Raw genomic sequence first — 13,980 nt, forward strand, 5'->3', positions numbered from 1 at the left:
GAAGTGGTACAATAATCAGAAAACAAGTCTATTTGCTGTAAATAAGTTGCCAGTTACTACAGGAAAAGGGAATTATCACGGCCAGGTCTCCACCATGCAAGGGATTTGCCACAGCTACAGAATGCAAATGAAGAAAAAGTATCCCTACATCACCTCTCTGCTGACCAGGATCCAGCTGACCAGGAATCGAAAAACACAGAGCAAGGGCTACTCTTTTTTTACTGGCATTTACTGAAAATTTTTGCAGACAATTTTCCTCAGACAGTAGCATACCAATTCCACCTTTGCAAGCCCAGGAAAGGTGCTGTACTATACTACATGGCTGGGCTGGGGAACTGTAAGGAATACAGGATCATACGTGGGCATCAAGGAAACAAAGTGTTATTCTCATCCACCAAAGTTAAGGCAAAATTTACTCCTGTTCTGGATTCAGATCGGTATTTGCAATTCAATAATCCTAGCGGCAGAGCATCCAGTCAATTGGTTCTGAGCTAAACTGCTTCCAGTGATTACTTTGAAAAGCAAACTAGCTGTCAAAGGGTTAAGAATGCATTGAGAAAAAAACCAGTATTTCTGATGTTCATCCATGTGTTTCTCACAATGTTAAAAAATGGCTCTGATTTTACGGTGAGCAGAATTTGCAAAAGAAAAGAATGGTGTTGGTAGGATTGTATCTAATAAAAAATAAGAAAGGGTGGTCAGCCATAAACACCTCTGTGAGAGGAAGAGACCTCGTCACAGCAACAGCTCCTGTAGCAGCTGCTGCCACGGTGCCTTCCTCATTGACTTCCACGTATGTCTTATGGACAACATTTGACAGCATCAGAGTATTGGCAAACGACATTGCAGAAAGATCAGCTTTTGATTCAGTGAAGATGTCAGTCATTCCCATCTCTTTTAATACCTCATTGAGGCTAAAGGTGCCTTCAAGTTTGAATCGGGGGAGGTACACCTCTACTCTTGTCTCAAACATGTGCTCTGAAGAGGTCCACAGCACTAAATTTTCATAGGTCATTGTGCTTTCAATCTAGACGATGGAGAAAAAAAAAAGAGCTTAAAATATGTGGGCAGATTTGAAAAGTTTAGATCTTTATCCAACCTCTATTCAGACAACCAGCTTTCAGCCATAGTCCATGATACATACTGCCTTACCTGCTCCAGCCCACTGGTAGATCCATCAGCTGCGTCACCTGGCAGCAGGATGATCATGCTCAGTGACTTCTGAGCATAAGGGAGTTCAAGGACCTGAACACCTATCTCCTCAATGAAGCCCAATTTAAACATGCCTTTCTGATACATCATCGGCACAGGTTTTTTCTCATTCTATTTAAAAGAAAATTATACAGTAGTCACTTAAGCAATATAGCTCTTAACATTTAAACTTATCATAGGTGCAACATCAGTAGTCAGGGTTTCAGCAGTAATTGTGGTTAGGCTAAATATTTTTCTTTATTTTGTTACATATACAGTGACACACAAGACATCAGCTTTGACATGCATAAGTAAAGGGGCTAATTCTCTGGAAAAAAAAAAATCCCTGCAACTCATCAGATGGTGAAGCTGCTTAAGACTGTTACATTTCCAAACAGGCTGATGCTGGCTGGATTTGAAGGTCCTAACTTGGACTGGGATAAAGAAGAAACAGCACTGCAAGAATCAGGCTGTCATTTATCAGACTGATTGTTTAGACAGGAAGTAATAAATAGGTCAAGAGCAAAATCATAGCCTTTCTCAGACATGCTCTTCTAGATCTTGTTATCTTGCCTTTTTTGTGATGAGGTTGTTTGAAAGCTGTGTATAGACTCAAAGTTTCCTTTTACAGTTAGCTAACTTCTTAGCTAACTTCTAAAGCAGTGAAAGAAGAACTTTGGTAGATGACATATTTTCAGAAAAATAATCCTGCTAATATGGATTAGCATACAAAGAAAAATCTATGCAGCTTCTCCCTGCTTCATAGTTTCTCCTACTGCAGCAGTGCACCAAAAGTTCTCATCTATGAATCATTGTCTATATCCGCATTCAAAGATATATTTAAATTCATACATATAAGTACTCAATATGACAGTTTCTTACGGTGTCTTAACAATGGAATGCAACATGATAACTAGAAATACATGGTTTTCTGACTTTTTCCTTGGATCTATGAGTAACACTCAAAAGAGACTTTTTCCCATACAAAACTCTGCAAGTTAAGATAAGACCTAAATGTGTTGGGTTTGTAAAATTTTGTTACAGGTGAGAACAAATAGAATATTTGCACAAGATATAGAAAGAAGACAAAACTGAACCAAATCTGAGTCTTTTCTGATAACATCTGTCAGGCTTAAATGCCACAGACAGCACTTGGAGGAATGTGCTTGTTAAAGAACTAACTTTGCAACCATATTGTCAATAACTTAGTTAAACAACGAAGGCTTTAGTGATATCCCTATGGTAGGAAAAAAAAGGCTAAAATTAAAATACATTTAAAATCAACCTTCAAATGTTGCATATACTACAAATAAACCAAAATACCCTGTAATAATTTTTACTTTTTCGAATTGTAACTGTGTATTTGTAGTTTGTTACTACAAACTAGCAATAGCTCGTAGTAGCCTAGTTTGTTTGGTCTGTTTAGTTTCTCAAATGTTAAAAGACATCGAACATGTAAACGCCAGGATGACCCCTGGTGGCTGTCTGAAATGGGATGCTCAGATTTGCTTCCATCCATGACAACTATCTGTAATGAGTACTATGTTCAAAAGTGCTAATCAAGGCTAACACTTGGTTTTTTTCAGTCACCAAAGCAAAACTCTGAGCTGTTGCAACTTCTGAGTCTTGCACATTTTTGCAGTAAAGATTATGCTTTTCTGTCAAAAACCCTCCTGCTACCTCTTCCCAACAGGAGAAGCAGGTTAAGTTCCCAGCACATCCACACCTTGCTCACAGGGCAGCTGAGCCCTGGACATTGTGCTTCTGTGTTATGCTTGCTTCATTGCTCACAGTATCTAGGGTAAATACTGTTAAGATTTACAGAATGCAGATGTACCTGATTCAGTTTAAAATCTTTCTGTACTGTTTTTTGTTCCTCAAACTTGTATTCCCAGGATGCTTTGAAGTAGATGACATTCACCAGAACCAGCACTGCACGTCTGTCAATCACACCAGGAGCAAAGAGTTCCTTGATTTTACCTAAGGAAATTTTTGAATAAACAGGTATTTTCTAGCTGTCATTATGACTCTGGACTCAATCACTTGCCTGTGAACTTAGCTTTGAAGAAACTTAGAAATCCAGTTCTTGGCTTATTCAAATGACGGGGACAATATAGACAAACAAATGGTAGATTCCTTGGCACTGCTACCAGCCAGGGAGGACAGGAGCGATTGGGGTCACCAAATTAGCCAACTCTCAGTGCCAGAAACCATACATATGTGCCAGGTGACATAAACCATGGGGAAGGAGGCAGCACCATTAATCATATATTTCAGTTTACATGAGGGCATCTTTCCCTTTGCACCAAGAGCAGCAGTTAACCAGCTGTGGAGCTTTTGACTTCCTACACAGAGGCTGAAGTAAGAGTTAGCAAGTCCACAGGCTTCATGTGAGCACCCAGAGCAACGATGGCTCCCAATACTGTGCAAGGTGGCTCTTGACCCTTCAGCCTTCTTACTGGGAGCCAGCTGGGATTGATAGCTCATTCCCACACCAGTCACAGGCCAGTCTGCCAGTAGGACAGGTTTGGTCAGGAGATGGGCAACCAAGAAATTACAGAAGCCTTCAAATTTATTTCCCTGTCCCACAGTAATTTCTAGTTTATGTTCAGCCAGAAGATTTAAAAAATTATCATCCCACTGCTACTGCACAGTCTCGCTGGTGGTCACATCTGTTGTCTTTGTGGGCATTGCTCTACCAGATCCTTGGTTGTCCTCCCTCCTCCCCCAGGTTGTTCTCAATCTCACCATGAAGGTCACAACTTCCATCCCTTGCTGTCCTATATCTGCATTTGTGGCTGTTTGCAGAAGCAATTTGTCTGGTCAACCCTTACAGGTATTATTGCAATTGTCATGCCAGGCATAAGGGTGGGAATGCAAAAGTATTTTACCACAAACATACCTTTAATTCAGAAATAATTTAGCTGATAACTTACTGTAATATTTCAAGAGTAGATGGGAAGACAAACCATCTTTAAACAGCATAAGGTTGAACACCCAGAAATGTGAACAAGTCTTTGCTTTTCATACCCTGGAATTTCTTTTGTTGAAGCAGTGGAAAAAGGCAGTGATAGTACGGCTATGATTTTGCTTTGGTTTACCTTGTGTCTCACTTTCAACCCAACTGTTAATTTTTATTCTGGCAGCTTCAACAGCACCGTGAAAGTCCACTGTTTGCAGCATTGCTGCATACAGTTCCTTAGCGCACGTTAGAAATTGCTGCAAAGCAAAATAAAGATTATGAATTGGTCAAATCTGTTAAGAACTTATTCCCTTTCAAAAGAAATCAACAGTTCAGAACTGGTTTAGAAATTGTGAGCAACCCGTTGACTCCATAAGGCAAAATTTCATTTTGGAAACATCAACTGTCTGAAGTTTATTGAGAGAATCTTTGAAGAAGAGACAATTATTCTATTGCACAGGTAAAAAAAGTAAATAAGTAAAAGGAAATCTACACAAAAGAGTCTTCCCATGGAAAACTGCATACCTGAGGTCCAGACAAAAATTTTAAAATGGAGAAGATGCAAGATGTTTTGTTTAACACTTAGGTATCCAAATCATTCAATAGCAATAATTGACCACAAAGATGTGACTAACAAGACATCCATCCTACATAATCTAGCGACCACTCTGTGAGTAAGAAAGGAGTAAGAAGTTTAGTACAGCAGCTGTATGCATTAAACTATATAACTTCTCAGTTAATAAGCCCTCTCCAATCTAGTCGTACCACTTGCAAGCCCAGGAGTAAGTAGCTTACAGACAGCTTGAACAGGCCATATTTGGCTGTAGTCACACCTCTGGCTGAGCGTAGACATATGCCAAAAGCAAACAGACTCCCGCTTTTTTTTTTTTGCTCTATAGCCATTGATAGCCACAGAGTGGGGATTTTTTAAACAAAAGAATTGAAAGCTGACAATCTTTTCTCTTTCCCACCAGTCCCAGGAGATACAGCTCCAAGAAGCACATCAAGTGCTCCAGAATACACGAGGGGGGCAACAGGGAGGCTCACAGTTACACGGAAGCTTGAGGTCAGGGCCACAGCAGTCAGCTGGCACAGGTAACTTACCTGCCGGAGTTCAAATTCTTGTTGTATAAAGAAACTGTTGGCCAGGGATAAAACATAGCCTTCACCGAGGTTTTGTAGTTGTAGAAGCAGTGCCTGGAACACTTTATGGTTAAGGTTCCCATCCTTGTTACACTAGGAATATTACAAACACAACAACTATAATGATTCCTCTATATAGCTTTCATTATTAATTTGCATCCTAATTAGATTACACTATAGAATCATAGAATCATAGAATCATTTCAGTTGGAGGAGACTTTCAGGATCATTGAGTCCAACCATAACCTAACTCTAGCACTAAACCGTTTCCCTAAGAACCTCGTCTAAACACCTTTTAAACATCTCCAGGGATGGTGACTCCACCACTTCCCTGGGCAGCCTGTTCCGATGCCCGACAACCCATCCCGTGAATAATTTTTTCCTAATATCCAATCTAAACCTCCCCTGGCACAACTTGAGGCCATTTTCTCTTGTCCTCTTACTTGCTACTTGGGAGAAGAGACCAACACCCTCCATGCTACAACCTCCTTTCAGGTAGTTGCAGACAGCGATCAGGTCTCCCCTCAGCCTCCTTTTCTCCAGGATAAACAGCCCCAGTTCCCTCAGCTGCTCCTCATCAGACTTGTGCTTCAGGCCCCTCACCAGCTTTGTTGCCCTTATCTGCACTCTCTCTAGTACTTCAATGCCCTTCTTATGATGAGGGGCCCCAAAACTGAACACAGGATTCAAGGTGGGGCCTCACCAGTGCCGAGTACAGTGGCACGATCACTTCTCTAGTCCCGCTGGCCACACTATTCCTAATACAAGCCAGGATGCTGTTGGTCTTTTTGGCCACCTGGGCACACTGCTGGCTCATTTTCAGCTGACTGTCAATCAACACCCCCAGATCCCTCTCTGCCAGGCAGCTTTCCAGCCCTTCTTCCCTGAGCCTGTAGCACTGCCTGGGGTTGTTGTGACCCAAGTGCAGGACCAGGCACTTGCCCTTGTTGAACCTCATACAACTGTCCTCAGCCCAACCATCCCATCCAGATCACTCTGTATGGCCTTCTGCCCTTCAGCAGATCAACAGTCCTACCCAATTTGGTGTCATCTGCAAACTTACTAAGGGTAGGGCTAATCCTGTTGTACTGATTTTTAAATCTAGCTAGTTCAAGCTTTGTAGCCTGATCCTCCTTCAGATGAGATCACTGAAGGCTTTGACATCAACTTCATGGAAGTCTTGGCCCTTAATAAGGCAACAGCTTTTATCAGGCATTTCCTAGTGCATTAGGCAGACTTTGTTCATGTGATCTTGACTCCCTCCAGTGGCAGACTCTACTGCTTCACAACTAGTAACCCACCGTGCGGTGAAGAAAAGGCTCCCGTGCTCCCCACCCAAGGACGTACCTGTGAGAGGGATGACTGTCTTTGCTGGCTTCGCTCTGGCTCCGTTTCTAGGGCTGCACTCTCGAGATCAGATCCAGGGCTCATTCTTTCCGCATCTTTCCTGATGTGTAGAACCTGCAGTTGAAGATGCCAAATTATGGCAACTGTAACTGGGATAAAAGCATTTTCCTTGTTTAAAAGGTTTGCTATGCTGTCCTGGATAAATGCTGTAGGTTTATGAAAGATAAATCAGCTTCAGTCAGGCTGAAATGAAAGACTTGACATTGTTCATATATTCATGTTCAAATTCACTTTTCTATATTAGCAAACCAATAAGAGTTTGCACTTAATCCCTCAAAATGTTGCTCTCCACTACCTCAAAATGTTTACAATTGATTTGTATTTTTATTGCTACAGTTACCTTATATTTCAAAACAAAATGTTACCTCAGGCAAAAAGACAAAAATAGTTTTATTTGAAAACACCAAAACTGGCTTTTTGTAACCATTCTTAATCTTTGCATCAGCTTAGGAAATACATCAAAACCATAGTGCTCTTGATGGAAACCAGTCTTTGTTTCTAATGTGCAAATTTCTTGCTGCAAATTTTCCAGAAGTTTCTCCATTATAATAATATTGCATTATACATAGGCTTATTCTTTTTTATTGAGGATGCTGGATCTTCATTGCTTTCCTAAAATAAGCAAAAGTCCCTGTGTATTGGATTTATGTGGGAAGGTTATGGTAGCCAGAGGGCTGCAGTGATGGCCTCTGTGCAAGGAGATTGGGGGCTGCCCCCATGTCAAATGGAGCTGGTTCCAGACTGCTCCAAAATAACTTATGTATGTTTTGCCGTGACAGTAATTTGTGAGTGATGACTCTGTCCTTACCGCTACTCACAAGATTTTTCATCTAATTTTCTCTCCCTGTCCTTGTGGAAGAGGGGGAGTGAGAGGGCAGCTGGGTGGGCAGCTGGCAGCCACCAGCCAAGGTGAAGCCACCACACCCTGAGAACCTTGTGAGGAGGGCATGTCTACCTTGGCTGTGGGTGACCCAGCAGTCAGACTGTGCACATGTTAGGATATGACGGATGAAGATCTGCCAGTACAGAGCCAGCTACTAATAAGAACCTCTGCCTTAGGATTATTGGTCTTCTACTGCTCATGGGTACAAACAAGAAAAGAAAGATTGTAGATAGCAGAACTTGCACTGTGGGAAGCAAAGCTTCAGCAATCTAAGGGGTGGCCTTCACCTCCTCCCTGCACACCTGGGTCCCTGTGAACTCTGCAGGTGAGACATTTTGACTCTTGAATGTCATAAGTGATCAGCAAGCTAATGTTTCCAGCCACCCAGGTGCAATCACTTCAGGTTTCTGCAACTCTCCCCACTACCCACCCAGACTCACACTTCCAGGATTCTTACAGCAACCATGAGAGGAAGTGTCTGTCTGTAATTTTGAACCACATTCTGGCAGCAGGTTAGGGGAAAGACTGAGTACCCCGCTGTGGTGTATCACCTCCTCTCATTCAGCTGTTGCTCCATGCTCTGGAGTCTGCAGGGGAGCATGGTGTGACTCACACAAGCAGATGTCAAGAATCATGGTGCACGAAGCACAACTGGGAAGGCAGCACCTGTGCTTGAACTCTTGCTTGTTTCCTATGAGACTCTCACACATATGTCATGCTAGGATGCCTGACATTTCCATTAAGGGAACAGCAAACAATGTGGAAGCATCTCGGCATGTTTCATTAATACTTACTTTCTCTATCTGAGCAGCAGTGTTGTTTCTTGCACCTAGATGGACCAGGGCCAGGGCAACAGAGATGCTCATTGGAGAGAAGGCGATGTTTGTGTCCTTTGCATTTCTGTTGAGCTTATTGTAGAGATCAAGGCAAAACTCAGTAATTGATCTAGAAATGGGGACCATCATGAAGCAGCTGCTAACTGGAGCACAAAACAAAGAAGAAATTTAATGCAGCTTGTTGCCTAGCTAGATCACACGGCGAAGCATCTGTCTGCTCTGAGACTGTCCCATAGCTCCTTGCTAAATAATATAAGTTTGCCAAACTCTGAGAGTTTGAAACAGCCAACCTTGCACACATCTATCAGTCCATGCTCCACAGCAAGGACACAGCATGTCTGGAAAACAGACCCACGTTCACAACATATGTGAATTCCTCAGAAAGGACCATTTTTCTATCTTATCCTATGGAGTGTCTTATTTCAGATCATGGCATTGAAATCAGTGGCCTGTGGATTAACATTTTCCTTCTCCAGACTGGTTTGAGGTATACAGTTATATCAGCTCTTTCATCTTGTAACAATATTCAATTAGTGACAGAAATTTGGTGACAGAAGCTATGCCTGCATATAACCATGTCTGGTAACCAGAGCTGTGGTATGAAGGTTTCAAACAACAGGTTTATAAAAATAAAATCACTATTTATTAATGTTATCATATATGAAAAGGGGTCATTAACAGCCATGGAGACTGAACTACATATGGAAACATGAACAGTTTGAAATACTTTTTCCCTCCTCGTGAGTTTTCCAGGAGCCACAGATTCAAGTATGATTAACAACTACAATTTCCAAACAAAGAAATAGCTCAACTGCCCTGAAAAGAAGTCTGTAATTTCCTGCTCAATGATATGACAAGATCTGTGTCACTCTTTTCTTTTGCACTAGAAAGATAACAGTCTGGTATCTTTCTTGTGGGGCATTTACATTAAATCTGCTCTGTGAAGAAGTTGGCAACAAGTTCAAGCTTGGTCCTTGCAAGGAGGAGGCCATCTGAAAAAAGAGGAAGTTAGAAACTCCTTTTCTGTCCTCTAGGAGGAGAATTGTAAAGCTGTTGTGTGGATGCCAGTGGGATCACATGAGCTTTTCTGGAATCATTATGTCCGAAAATCCCTGCATCACTTGGAGTGTTAAACAAATGATATTGTGGACAGCACACCAGAAAAACTTGTGAAAAGCAAAGCATACACTCCTGCCTGCTTGCAGATATAGAGGTGAGTAGCTGTGGCCTGTGTTCCAGAAAGATACTTTATTTAGGGGAAAATACAGAGCCACAGTATGGAGAGAAGGCCCTCATGTCTCCCACAGTACAGAAGTGGCTGGCTCTAGCTTTCAGCCTGCACTGGGACAAGCATGGGTTGGGTCCGTAGCAAGCTGCTAGAGCTCCTCTCCATTGAGAAGATGGATGAGTGCACAGCCAGTTGGTTATTTCCACTGTCTACAGAAAGCCATGGCGCAGCAGGTGCTCCTTCTCAGCCCTGTGCCCCCCCTCTGCTGCAGCCCGCAAGCCCAAGTTATGTGAGGAGCTCCAGCCTGCGTCACCAGAAGGCTAAGGGCAACAAAAGGCTGGTGCAAAGCTCAGCTTCAGGACTTTTCATCAGCAGAGCTGTTGTACGGCCTGTCCTGGGCTGTTGGTGCCCAGCAGCCACTTTGAGAGGGGTCTAGAGCCTTCTTGGGAAGGGGCTGCCTGGTGTTGGGGACCCCACCCCCTCCCAGCCAATGATCCCTGACACTCCTTTCATCCACAGAGGCCCCAGCTCTTCTACCACACACACAGATCCTGCCCTGCCCTTTACTCCAAGAACTACTGAAAATTTCTTGCATTGTCCTCAAGGGCGAAGAGCGCATGCTGCCTCTTGCTCAGCCACAAGCCGGACACAAACTTTGCATGAGAAGCTGGGGCTCGGGTGCCAGAAGTTACCAGGACTTAGAGAGCTGATGTGGATCAGCTGAGATGCAGCATTTGTCTGTGCAGACCACCTTAGCACACAGCAAGTGCCAGGCAATGGGTATGAACTCAGCCCACAGAAAAAACAGACTTAGCTCAAGACAGATTGCTGCGGTGGCTTGGAAGAGCTGAAAAGTGAAGTTGCTGAAGTTGCTGAAGGTGCCATGTGTGGCAAATGCAGATGATGAGTTATATCTCATTAATTCTGAAAACAGCTGTTCTAGCTCTGCTGTTTGTGCCTCTGTTTGTGCCTCTGTTCATGTCTTTCGTTTTCCTTTTGATAACACAGTCATCTTTCCACAAGAGAGATTATTATTTAGTGCAATGTCTTTTTCTTCCACCTTCGTTACCTACTATCTGGAACATTCTAAAACAAGACAGTGCTTCTTTAGTGCTGAAGTTTGTATTGCTCCACTTTCACACCTCTTGAAAGATCTGAAATGGAGCTGTGAAATGGTTCATGGTGAATGTAGGTCGTGAGGCACATTGTAGGTGTGCCCAAACCTCAGAATGAGTCAAGGAGAAAAATAGAGTTAATAAACATCCTCAGAAGGAAAGAGGCACCTCCGCCCCACCCTGCAGGGACAGGACTGACTGCCAAGCATGGAGAGAAAACCCTAGACCTGGGAACAGGTTTTAAAAGCAAGTGTCTGTCCTATCAAGGCGGCTACTCCTTTAGAAAAAGCAGCAAGCTGTCCTCATGGTGATGTCCAGGTGCAAACACTGTGGCCACCTCCATGGTTTTGTGAGTGGGAACTACTTAGAGAGCTGCCCTGGAAACCCAAAGCAAAGGGGGGGAGGTGTGAGCTGGTGGAAGAACTTTCTTACTGCTGAATGAAAGCATTTAGTGAATTTCCTTAATCTAAATTGGGATAGGCACAAGCGTATGAATGATTCCACACCATAAAGCCTTGTGTATAGTCTGTGAAATCAAGGAAGTTTTGGATTTACTGGGAGACAGTGGAGTTTGGATAACACCTACGTGGTGGACAAGAAATGGTAACATTATTTTTAAAAGATTTTGCAGTGGTAAGGAGAGAAGATATAATATGGAAAGAAGCGAAGAAGATCAGGAAGATCATACCTGCTGTTCTGCTCTAACCAAAGCGTCTGCACTGAACGTTAGCAGTAGTGCAGAGACAGCAAGCAGGGTTGGGGCTTTACAGCTGATGAAGGGAGGTGCTTTGCGTGATGGTTCAGCAGCTTTCAACACAGTCCGGCAGATGGAAATCACTGGCGTTTTCCTACGTGAGCAAGAAGCTACCCAGGAAAAGAGCTTCCTTCAGAGAAAACCACTGTGTACCAAAGAGGCTGAGAAGATAACAATCTCCTTCCATGCCTGTGTGAAAGGAAGAACACACCTTTTCTATAACCATTCATGATCTGTTCTCTCTTTACAGTTTGTTTTTGGCTAAGGGTAGATAAAATCAAGAGGAAAAACTCCCAAAGAATAAAAAGCTGTGCTCAAAGCTATCCTAATTAGTAGGTGTATTAGATTATATTACGCAGTCAACAGGAGCCGCAGTAAATGAAGTGGGGAGGCTAAGAGAGCTACAGCCTTGTTTTTAAGGTAACTCTATATTTACTACAAGGTAAAGCAAGAAGGAACCTGTTTTCCCTGACGCCACGTGATAATGCTCATTGCATGTTTTACTTATTCAGTCTGCCTCCCATCAAGGTGCTTCAATGCACATTCTTTTCTCATATACAAAGGAGACAATTGGCAGAAAAGACATGTGCCTATCCTAAAAAAGGAGCACATGCCAGATAATACTTTCTCCTCACATGAAAAATCTATGATTGGTAGAAGAGACTTTCTTGTTTTTCATGACCATTCATACAAAAGGAGGTTTCCAAGTGTTTCTGTGCTGATTTGGAGTGAAAGAGAAAAACAGCACATAAGAAGAATGAAATTTCATACAACACAGAAATTCTAATCATCCCTATAAGACACAAAATATTTCCAAAGTAAGATGCTTTAAATTTAAAACCAATACATTTCAGAACAAAACAACTTTTCAAGGGAAATGTTACCAAGTTCATTTTCTAAAAAATTCTTCCTCTCAGGCTCCTACTTTTATGCCAGAAAGGGCTTTTTCTGACTGCTTTTACTATTTTGCATCCATACCTTCAGGATGTATCTTTTCTACCTCTTTCTAGACCAATTACTCCTGCACAAATGGACATGAATGTACATTTGCCTCTTATGGGCTCTACAGTGGCAAGTTATTTGCTATGCCTGTGTAGGCTTCTCAGCAAGCTATTAAACATCATTGCCAAACCCAAGAGGTAATACCTTGATGATGAAGACTAACATCTCCACTAAGAAAACTAAATCTGATTACCACTCCACCCTTCCTATTTTGTAGAGTCATTGTTTAAGAACACAAACGAACGCCTGGCAGCAGGGATCAGGGTACAGGAGAAAAGCCTAAGCACCCAGTCAGACAACTGCATGCCCTCTCTCTTGTCTAGTCAATATTTCAAGGCTTTTTCTTGTGCCATGGAAAACTGAGTAAAGAAGGGAAATTAACCCATATCTCTCACTTTGTGGGTGAGTTTGCTCAGGTCATCAGCACCATTGCTCCATGTGAATCCCATTTCTATCAGAGCAGGTAGAGGTGCTCTGAAAGAGACTGCCCTTCAGCCCTCATGGAGACATAGGCAAAAAAACATCTGCTTTCTGTTACAAGCTACTGAGCTGATCAGTCCTGTGGCAATTAGACCTTTCTGGATGGCTGAGAGGTCCTGGGGAAATTCCATATTCAGAAGTCTGTGAAATTTAGGCAAGAATCTTTAGATTCATAGCTTTGGACATGTGTTCCTAAATTCCCCATCTACATCACACTGAAGACCAGCTCCTTTTGTGTGAGTTCTTGAGCTACCTGAATTTTAGCAGGTTTGCTGCCCGTAGCTTCTAAAGATATCTCCCCCTTTTGTCCCATCTGTAAACATGATGTTTACTTTAACAACCTGTAGACTACTTTAGATCTGCCAAAAAAAACCCACAAGTTATTTTGGGGAAGAAAAAAAAATAATAATTTTTTACCTTCTTGCCTGAAGAGGTTAAATGAAAAGCACAACAGCTGAGCTCTGGAGCATGTTCTTGTGAATACTGTATTACAAAAACCTTCCACTCTCTTGTGGGAAAGTTCAGCCTCTAACCAATTGCTGATGATAGCAACATGTTGCAATTGAATGCAAATGCCGTCAACGTGAAGTTTCCTGTAGAAGACTGGGAAACTTATATCTAGCTATATGCTAATAGCTTTTTTCTCAAAGCTGCCCAACAAGTTAGGCAGGCAGTATCAGCTGGTGACATCTGATTGAAATGACAAGTCACCCTCAGCTGGAAAACTGGGCATTAACCCTGGGGATCCATGGCTGTACTTCTGTGCACTGTCCCATTCAAATTTGATGGGGCTGGGCTGGACACAGGGGTGTGCAGGGTTCATGCCAGGTTTCAGAGAAGCCTTGTTTGAAGCTGAACTTGCTTGCAGAGATAGAGCAAGTGAATGGGAAACGCATAAGCTTTATGTTGCCTACAGCCATCTCCCTCAGGTAAGAAGTCAGCTTTATGTGTATGGAAGGAGCTTAATTAGAGAGAGGAA

General features: G+C 42.5%; 1 protein-coding gene across 1 annotated transcript; it reads right to left on the reverse strand.

The window, feature by feature from the left end:
- LOC135985915 (serpin B12-like) lies at positions 1 to 13,439 on the reverse strand. The gene is made up of 8 exons (XM_065629615.1): positions 13,419 to 13,439; positions 8,381 to 8,565; positions 6,644 to 6,757; positions 5,258 to 5,389; positions 4,293 to 4,410; positions 3,029 to 3,171; positions 1,153 to 1,323; positions 1 to 1,027 (listed from the first exon to the last, which is right to left on the reverse strand). The coding sequence occupies exons 2-8, from the start codon at positions 8,549 to 8,551 to the stop codon at positions 623 to 625; spliced, it is 1,254 nt and encodes a 417-aa protein (XP_065485687.1). The 5' UTR covers positions 8,552 to 8,565; positions 13,419 to 13,439; the 3' UTR covers positions 1 to 622.
- Between the last annotated feature and the right edge of the window lie 541 nt (positions 13,440 to 13,980).

The sequence above is a fragment of the Caloenas nicobarica genome, chromosome 2 (genome assembly GCF_036013445.1).
Source record: "Caloenas nicobarica isolate bCalNic1 chromosome 2, bCalNic1.hap1, whole genome shotgun sequence".
NCBI lineage: Eukaryota > Metazoa > Chordata > Aves > Columbiformes > Columbidae > Caloenas > Caloenas nicobarica.

Coding starts and splice junctions, on each gene's coding strand:
- LOC135985915 (XM_065629615.1), bottom strand. CDS start 8,551: ATGATGGTCCCCATTTCTAGATCAATTACTGAGTTTTGCCTTGATCTC. Junction 1,324..3,028: donor AAGATTTTAAACTGAATCAG/GTACATCTGCAT, acceptor TCTTTTAAATAG/AATGAGAAAAAACCTGTGCC. Junction 1,028..1,152: donor CTACCAGTGGGCTGGAGCAG/GTAAGGCAGTAT, acceptor TCCATCGTCTAG/ATTGAAAGCACAATGACCTA.